The 9,714-nt window shown below is 55.9% G+C and overlaps 1 protein-coding gene across 1 annotated transcript in view; it reads left to right on the top strand.

Annotated features, from left to right (window-relative positions):
* Nucleotides 1-9,714, top strand: part of JPH3 (junctophilin 3) — a 49,559-nt gene that overhangs the window by 36,746 nt on the left and 3,099 nt on the right. Inside the window, exon 4 of the mRNA XM_042027053.1 lies at nt 636-1,555. Coding sequence (XP_041882987.1) covers nt 636-1,555 — 920 coding nt within the window. The remainder of the gene's footprint in view (nt 1-635; nt 1,556-9,714) is intronic.

Here is a 9,714-nt window from a genome sequence, read left to right as displayed (position 1 = left end):
CCCAGTGACACCCAGGGATGATCCCAGTGACACCCAGCACACACGGGGTGATCCCAGTGTCACTTCAGGTGATCCCAGTGACACCCAGGGGTGATCCCAGTGACACCCAGCACACATGGGATGATTCCAGTGACACCCAGCACATACGAGATGATCCCAGTGACACCCAGCACATATGGGGTGGTCCCAGTGTCATCCAGGGTGATCCCAGTGTCACCCAGCACACACAAACACAGAGCCCAGGGTGTGCCACCAGCCACATCACAGATTTCCCCTCCCATGCTTCCAGACTGGGAACTGATAGGAAATGTGGTCAGATGGATCCCAAAAAACCATCAGAACCCCCTCCCAGCAGCTCTGCATCGTTGGTGGCTTCTCCACATTTCTGGGGCTGGAAAACCATTCCCATGCTGGCTGTGGTTCTGCAGGCCAGGGCTCAGGGCAGGTTCGGTGTCACACCAGCGGTGCCAGCAGCTGTGACACCGCTGTCCCAATCCCACCCCGCCGTTCCCCACCGCCCAACCCTCTGCTCCCTGTTCCGTGCCACGAAAAAACCCATGGGGCATCCATAAAATAGAAATAACCCCGTTGCCTTCCTCTCTCCCTTCTCTCCTCCCCACCACCGCCCCCCAAAGGGCTCGAATGCCAGCGGCCGAAGCGGCAGAACTCGAGCGATGACATCGAGGTCCTCTCCACCGGGACGCCTCTGCAGCAAGAGAGCCCCGAGCTGTACCGCAAGGGGACCACCCCGTCCGACCTGACCCCCGACGACAGCCCGCTGCAGAGCTTCCCTGCCAGCCCCTCCTCCACGCCGCCCCTCGGCCCCTCCTGCAGGAACAAGAGCGCCCACTTCTCCAGGCAGGTCTCGGTGGACGAAGAGAGGGGTGGGGAGATCCAGATGTTGCTGGAGGGGCGTGGCGGGGATTACCTGCGCCCCAACAGCTGGAGCGAAGAGAAGGTGGGCGGGAGCCGCGCTGCGAGAAGCGGGACGATGCGCAGCGGGCAGCTGGGCTCCACGCCTGTCCCTGAAGACTACAGAGGTCGGAGCGGGGGACACAAACATTCGGCCTCCAACCACAAGCCGAGAGAGAGGTGGACAGATTCCCCAGCCACGGTTTCATGGACTTCCCACCACAGGTCCCACAACCACAGCTCAGGGAGCTCCAAGCTGCTTGAGCTGGACGAGGAGAAGATGAGCAACTACGAGATGGAGATGAAGCCCCTCATGAGGATGGATTCTTATATGCAAGAGATTCACACCCAAAAAAGACACTACAGCAAAGGGGGAGGCTGCAGGAGCGTAACTGACGAGCACCGCGGGGAAGAGCGGGGCTTCGGGGTTCAGAGACTGAGGTCTAAGTCCCAGAACAAAGAGAATTTCAGGCCAGCTTCCTCTGCCGAGCCCACGGTGCAGAAACTGGAAAACCTGAGATTCGGGGACAAAGCTGAACCTCGGCTACTGAGGTGGGACTTAACCTTCTCCCCGCCACAGAAATCTTTACCTGTTGCACTAGAATCTGAAGAGGACAGTGGGGATGCGCTCAAATCCAGTACGGTGAGTGAAGGGATTGCGCGTGGAATTCCGGTCCGGAAGCCTGGGGCTGTTCTGGGACTGAGTGGAGTGATGGGAGGGAAATTTGGAAAGTGTGAATTGTCGTCTGTTTGTCGCCTTGAATCCCCTCTCCTCCCTTCTCCCATCCTGCTGGACCTTGGTGTGGGGTGTTACCATGGGAACAGTAGGATTTTCCCTGGAGGATGTGAGCAGCAAGTTGGAGTTTTGCAGCCCAGCCCCTGGGTCAGCAATAAAATTCCATTATTGCTGGGAATTTGGTGGGAAAGCTGCAGGAGAAGGCAAAGCATTGGTAATGTTTCCTTGGGTTATGGCAACAGAGCTTCCTGCTGGCCCAGGAGCGTGTGGAGAACAACCCCATGTGAGACATCCCACCCTGGGCTCCTCGTTTTTGGGGGACACAAGGACACTTTGGGCATGAAGTTGCTGCTGGGAAGGGCTGGAGGTGTTCAGGAGATGAGACAGAGCGATCTTAAAAGCTGCTTCGAAGTGGAAGGGAATAATCTGTTCTCCATGAACAGAATTAATGGGCTTAAAGTCAAGGAGGGTGAGCCATTAACCATCGCTAATGAGGTGAGGGCTGTAATGAATTGCCTGGGGGGCTGTGGAGGCTGGGAGAGGAGAGGGTCTAAGGTTGGACATCACCAGCTCAGACAGGACCTGGACAGAGCTGAACCTCCTCGGGAGAAGGCTGAGCTCTGTGGTTCTTAGGTCCTTTGCAGTGTTGTTTTCTGATGATTCCCAGATTTCCCACTAGAAGCTTCCTCAGTTGTTGTCCCTGTTGGTTTGGCATTGACAGGAGAGGTGATGGGGTCTGCTGGGAGCAGTGGGGAAGCCACCACTGCCCCAAACTGCCCCTTGTCGAGTCAGTGCCAAACACAGAGCAGGGCTGGAGCTGTCCCATGGGGATGCCCCAGAGCTACCCAGGAGAAATGGAAAACCTGTCACGCTCAGGAGGTGACACTTCAGAGGAAAGGAGCTAAATCTCCCTGTCAGGGGAGCACAGGGTGGTGCCTGGTCATGAAACTGAAATGAATTCATCAGTCAGGCCGAAAATTTGGGTGAGAGGCATCGAGGTGTGTGAGGTGTGGTGACATTTGCCACAGCTGCAGCATCCCTGCTCCTCCAGTCCCTGCCTGCAGAGCCGAGGTGGGGAGAGAGGAGGGAGCAGCCCGGGATGTGGGAAGGATGGATCTGCCCCAGCTTCCCACACAGTAGCCCTGGAGCTCTCTGCCTCCCATCCATGGGCTCTCTGCCTCCCTATCCATAGGCTCAGGCTTGGCACTCCCACCCAGCACTGAGGGGGAGCTGAGCATGGGGGCTGCTGCTGGACTGCTCCACAGGATGCATCCTGCAGCCCTGGAAAAACAGAGCCATCCAGGCTGTCCTGGCCTGCTGGCCTGGATGCCTGGGAAGCACTGGAGACATGACAGGCAGCATTAGGAGCCTGACAGGCTCCCAGAGGGGAAGAGCAGCCGCAGTAATTTCACAGACACCAACCCTGGGAAGTCTGTGGGACACACAGATGTTCCAGCACCTTTGACAACACAACCTGGGAGAGACAGGGCCCAAAGGAGGGATGAAACCACTGTTTCTCCTCGCTGAGAGCCACGTGATTTTGGGGAGATCACTGGCACAAGCAGCCCCGGGGTTCCTCCCCACCCAGCCCATCAGATGTGCTCCCACCTCGGAGCTGTCACAATAAAGTTCCCTCCACATCGCTGGAGGCAAACAGCCGCCAACGCATTCCTGACCATTCCCAGTGAGTCCTGGGCACTAAGGAAGGGCCCCAGCCTGCATGGAGAAGTGCATGGAAAAGCCATTAGGATGCACATCATACTTTGGAAGTGCTGGAGCTGTGGAGCAGCATGTTCAGTTTTCTCACATTCACAACCGAGGGTGGAACAGATGGCGAAGGTTTGGGAGGAAGCTAATGTAATACAGAGGAAGAGATAATATGTGGATTTAAATAACCCACAATGCCAGCAACAATTTGTTCTAGCAGGAATTGCACGGTGCTAGCAGGGTTTTGTTCCAGTGGCCTGGCAGGGAGGGGGTGGTTGGACAGGAGCAGGGGAAGGTGTAGGGGAGGAATGGGAGGCGCAGGGATCTGCGCTCCAACCTCCTGCCCAAATCCGTGACCTCGCCTGCACCTGCCATCAAAAGCATTGCAGGCTTCAGGGAGTGTGGTGAATCCCTGAGGAAGAGGAGGGGGAGGCTAAGGGGGAAGGATTTCTCCCACAGACCCCACACCCACCTCGGCGTGCCCTCAGCGACACAGGCCATGCACACGCTTGGTCCTGCAAAACCCCCTGCATCCTGCTCGAGCTCCACATTCACCCGCAGCAAATCAAGGCTCCTCAATTCCCCCAAAAGCCCAATTTCCCACAGTGGCCTGAAATCTCTCTTCCCTGTGGCCTGGCAGGGCGTGAGCTCTGGGGCAAGGCCGGCTGTGTGAGAGCCCACACTGCTCCAGCCTGCTCACTGCCTGCTCCAAGCCTGCTCCAAGGCTCTTCCCTGGATCCCAGCAGTGCCAGCTGGAGGCTGCTCCCTCAAAGGGCAGCTCCCACCTCCCACCAGCTGGGCTCCCTCGGAAAGGTGCTGCCAGTGAGCGGGAAGGATGCTCGGAGATGAGCACGGCTATTTTTGCCCTACCTGGAGTATCCCTGTGCAGAACCGAGGTCACCCTCACGGCTTAGCTTGTTTTAAAAATAATCTGCCCTAAACCAGCTCTGCACAAGCCATCCATGAGCGTGGGGGACTGGCTGTGTGCTGGAGTGCCAGCTCCAGCTTCCAGAGCCTGCACACCTCTGGAAGTGCTGGAACAGGCTGGGGGTGCAGGTCTTACAAAAACACACTCCCAAAAAAATCACTGCTCTTGATTCCTGTCTTAAAAACAAGCTGGGACCACGGGGCCTTGCATCCAAGCTTTTCCAAAGTCCACAGGAAGGGATGCAGACTCACAGAGGAGTCAGATGTTCAGGTTGCTGGAGGAGCTGTGGGAATTTTGTTCTCCTCTGTCACTTTTCCCCAGCCCTTTAAAAGAAGCTCCCAGAACCCCCCTTTGTTGGGGCTGCACATCAGGAATTGAAAAATACTCTCATAAAGGTCATTTCTTGAGGGCATGGCTCAATAACGTCGATGAAATTCAGCACTGCTTGGTGTTGGCTCCCGGGGGATTTGGGGGTTTTGGGGTCACTGAGCCACACAAACGCTTTAAAATGGCATTTAAGGCCATCTGTGTCTCTGTGGGCACTGACCCCAGCACCCACAGGACAAACTCACAGCAATTGCCAGCGTTGGGGCAGAGGAAAATGGGAGCCAACGTGCTGGGACCACTGCTGGTGTTGTGGGATAAAGGGATTTATAGGAACGTCACCATCCTTCCCGGCCTTAAAGGCCCACGAGGCACTGGACGCTTCACAGGTTCTTGGAGCCTTTGAGGAGAACTAAAACGGGAAAGGAAAAAAGGGATTGTTGCGAGACTGGAAAGGGAAAGAAGCTCTCCAAAACGCTAGCGACCCTTTTATCCACGGGCACAAAACACAGCCCGTTGCAGGGCTGGGGAGGAAAAGAAGGGAATAGATCTCCTTTCCTGCAGGTGCTGAACATCTGCCGCTCCTGGCAAGGGAGGAGAAGGAAGGGCTTTAGGCACAGAGCAGCTCAGCGTGCCCGCGGGAAGGGCCGGGATCAGGCACGACCGGAGCCTGATTCACCGCCTGTCCTCACTTAGCAGCGGCAATCACGCACAGTCACAGGGAGCCTTCCAGGGACGCGTCGTGGTGTCACTGCAGGCACCCTGGGCATGTGAGAAGGCTCGAGGTTCGGCCCTTTCAGGCTCTGTCTCATCGCATCCCCACGGACGCGAGGCCAGCAGCCCGAACCCACCCAGCCCCGCCACCCCGGACATTCTCCGCACCGTCACACGGTGTGGGAGCAAATCCCAGCCCAAATGCAAACATTCCCGGGGAAAGAGCCGCAGCACAGGCTTTAAAGGCATCTCCCTGCTGAGGCATCTCCGAGAGCCCCCCCTGGCCCCGGCGGGTCCCCGCGGGGGCGGCGGGGAGGGATCCCGGCAGCGCAGCCTCTCCTTCCCTCCCTCCCTCCTTCGGCAGCGAGCGGCAGAGGGGCGGATTTGCCAGCAAAATATTCCAGGCAAGTTCCGCTGTCGCTGGGGAAAGGCAGGAGCCGGCAGCCAATCTGCAGCCGGAGCAGGATCTGCCGAGCTGCCGGAGCCGGGGATGCGGGCAGGGGGCTCGGCACAGCCTCCCCCGGCACGGGGAGCGGGGGATGGAGCCCCGGCCCCGGCACCTCCCCGCTGGATGCTCCCTTTGCCAGCGCTGGGCGGTTATTCCTGAAGGGATTCACCTCGAGGTGGAGCGTTGTTTGGGTTTTTTTAGGGAAGTTTGGGGGCTTTAGCCCGAAAGGTTGCAGAATGAGTTGAAAATAAAACCTGGGTGTTTTCTCCATCCCAACGAGGCACCCCCTGGTTGGGGTGTGGATGAAGATGTTCCCATTTGGCTGCCTTGGGATGAGGCTGCTGAGAAAGGGACCTGGGGACTCGTTTGGTGTTAAACAAGGGACTCAACCCCGTGATTTATCCCTGTGGCCTTCCAGCTTCAGGTTTTTCCATTTATTTTTTCCCATCCCTGGGTCTCCCAATATAATCACCCCTGGGTTTTCCTTATTCCTCTCACCTCAACCAAACAGATGCACCCCCGATCCCAGATGGCAGCTGCATGTCCAGACAAACAGAAGCCATAATTTCATGGGAATCAGGAGGAAGAGGAGTCCTGTTGCCATCACACCTCTGGAATGAGGCAGGGCTGAGCATTGCTGCAGGGGTTGTCTCTTCTTAGGACAAATGATAATCATAAACTCTTCCTCCTCTAATCCCTTTTGTGTTCAGACAACCTGAGGTAAATAATCTCCAGAGAGAAATGGGATGTTCCACCTGACAGGCTCCTTTTCAAAGCCTTTTCATCCCCAGGGCCTTTGAAGCACCTGGGAGCACCTTCCTGGCTCTGCTCCTGTCATCTGGATTATGATTTGAGCCCGATTCCACCTCTTAGCGTGGAAAATCTGGGGCCAAACACCAGCTTTTAACTGCTGCTCAGAACCAAACTTTGACTACTGTTTTTAGAATAAAAATCTTAAAAATAGAGCTCCAAACACACCTAAACAAACACCCAGAGCTCAGTCCCAGCACCTGGAAGGTGAGGATTGAACCAGGGATGACAAACCCGTTCCCTAAGAGGCTAAAGGATCTCTAAGAGGATAAACACTCATTCTTTTAGCCTTTTTTTCCCCCCAGAAGCAGGTTTTTCCATCCCACCCCACTCACTTTCACTCACAAGAGCACTTTTGGCGTCTCCTGGGCCCCTTCCTGGAGCCACGGGAGCTGCTGCAACCCGCTGGAGAAAGCCAAGTGACTCCCTGATGTTTCCTTTGCTAAATGCTCCTTAACCATTTCACAGAGCCTGTTCCTGGCAATGATGTGACAATTCAGCACAAATGTCAAGTTTGCAGCCCTTTCTGCAGTGCTGAGGCTGGAAAATGGTGCATATCTCTATTTTTTTTTTTGCTGATCCAAGTCCTTAGTAATTACACTTAATAGATCCCAGAGGGATTCCTAGGTAACCTGCACTCCGGTTTCCATGGCAGAGAGGCAGAGCTTGTACCCAGTGATAACAGATAATAATGGACTGCTAATGCTTAAATTAATTATGCCACAATTGCATTTGTAAACCAGCTGTCCGTCGTATTCCCAGGAAAACTCCGGAGTTGCTACACAACAGTTCCAGGATGAAAACAAACAAGGCAGAGGGGCAGGAATTACTCCACAGCTACGATTACTGTTATTACTCCTGTGCCATAACAGGGGTTTATTCCTATTTTAGTGTTTCCATGGGCTTAGGTCTTTTCTGTTCCTTTGGAAGGAAAGCTTAAAAATCCTTGGAGATCCAACCTGTTGATAGAGAAAGATCCTTTTGCCCAGCTGATATTGGTGTACATTCCCATCCTTGGCAGATGTTTTCCTTCTCCTGTGAAGGACCCCAGGGATCTTATTTAAAAATTAAAAGAAGTCTCCAGGAGATGCCTGCCCTTGGCAGGGGGTTGGAATGAGATGATCCCTAAGGTCCCTTCCAACCCAAACCGTTCCATGATTCCACAGGAGGCCACAGATGAGACAAAGCCCCACCAAACTCCTAAAGCATCATTCAAAGCTGCAAACCAAGGGCTGTGTCTCCTCTTTCCAGAGGCTCCTGTTGGAGGGCTGCAACACAGTGGGAAGGGTTTAAAAGCCACTGGTCCTAAACCACCAGTTCTTTGCTGCAGCAAAAGGGAGCTCAGTGCCCTGCAGCCAGGCTGGGCTCAGCAAAGCCTCTCTTGCAAAGCTCAGCTCCAGCACTGATTCGGGCACGGAGCAGGAATGATGCTCGGTGCTGCCACATCTCCCAGGCCATCCCTGCCATAGGACAGGAGAGGGGCAGACATTCCCTCTGAGCAGAGGGGAAGGCACCGAGACCTCCCAGGACAGAAATCAGCCAGACACAAGCGTTTGGAAGTGCAGCAGGATCCGTAATTGGAGCTAAACCAGAAGCTTTGGAGTGGCAAAGCTGCTTATCCAGCAGCAACAGCCATTCCCTGCCATTCCCACCTGGACAGCCCTGGCTGGAGCAGCACAGGGAAGAGGGGGTTAAAAAGAGGGAGCTGTGGAAAGGAAGAAGAATTTGTGAGGAGTCAGCTGGATTTGAGCTGTTCAGTTCACAGAGCTCCCAGCCCTCCCTGGTCACTCTGTTCCTGGGGTGCTCTGGCTGGCAAACGTGGGAGACCCCACGGCTGTGGTGGCAAAGGAAGGATTTTCTCCTGGCCCTGCCCTGCTGAGGGGATGCAGGATGCAGCCAGGCCCAGCCTGAGCCGGGGAGCTGAGCAGAGCCTCCGTGCACGGGAATCCAGGGACTGCCGATGCCAGCGGGGCTTGGATCCCCCATTTTCCCAGCTGAGGGCACAACGTGGATGCCCTGTGTGTAAATCACAGAACCATGGGATCATTTAGGTTGGAAAGTGCTCTGGAATTGAGTCCAACCATTCCCCCAGCACTGCCAAGGCCACCTCTACTCCGTGTCCCCACGTGCCACATGCACATGGCTCCAGGGATGGGGACTCCACCACTGCCCTGGGTGGAGAATTTTTCCCAAATATCCAATCTGAACCTCCCTGGTACAGCTCCAGGCTGATTCCTTCACACCAGTGAAGGCTGTGCTCCCTTCATGGACACATCCCACCAAAGGGCTGCACCTCGGTCAGTGAGGGAACAGGGAATTGGAGGGATTAGCAGCGTGAGCAGAACAGGCGCAGCTCTGGCTGGGTCCTGGAAGGGTAAAGACGATTTTCAGGGAATAAATGGGGTCCTGCAAGGGTAAATACAGCCCTGAAAGTTTGCTGTTTTGGCAGGGAATTCATCCCTGGAGCATCCCAGGGCTTCTGGAATTGCGGCTGAGCCTTCCCTGGCTGCGGGGCTGGGGGCAGGAGCGCGTTCTGTGCCTCGGCGGGGCCGTGCCAAGGCAAACAATGACACTGATAATCGCCTGCGATCTGTTATTATATTACCAGCAGCTCAAAAACCCTAAAACCCAATAATCTTCTGAGATGCAGCTAATCCCTCCCAGCGCCAGCAAGGCCGGGCTTGGCACAGCCGGGCTGGGAGAGGGAAGGAGCGGCGGGCAGGGGGTGGTTTGTGCCTTTGGAAGGCTGTGCACGGCACAGGAGGAGAGGTTTGCCGGGAGCAGCCGGGCATGGATGGGCACCTGGCTGCCGGGAGCGGCTCTCCGCCATCCCTGCCTTGGCTTGGCTGCCTTTGACCCTGTTGCTAAGCTACAAATACGCCTTTCCAGCAGGCTCCAGCATCCTCGCTCCCACCCACTCCCAAACACGAGCTGAATCAGGCTGCTCGGAAAAGAAACCATCCCTGGCCAGCCAGGAGCTGCTCTTTCCCGTTTCTTTGCCAGCAGCTCCGCAGAGCAGCCATGGGGAAGCTCCCAAGGGGTGCCCAGCCCTGTCCCCACTCCATCCCAGCAATGTGAGGTGTGCTAGGAGGGGGACAGGAGCCTGGGGGAAAGCGTTTGGACCATTCCAGGGAT

Source organism: Corvus kubaryi, unplaced genomic scaffold, assembly GCF_017639235.1.
Source record: "Corvus kubaryi isolate FWS band 111438036 unplaced genomic scaffold, C.kubaryi_AGA036_p1.0 37300, whole genome shotgun sequence".
Taxonomy (NCBI): domain Eukaryota; kingdom Metazoa; phylum Chordata; class Aves; order Passeriformes; family Corvidae; genus Corvus; species Corvus kubaryi.
The sequence above is the reverse complement of the archived record's forward strand: the minus strand, read 5'-3'. Positions and strand labels throughout refer to the sequence as shown.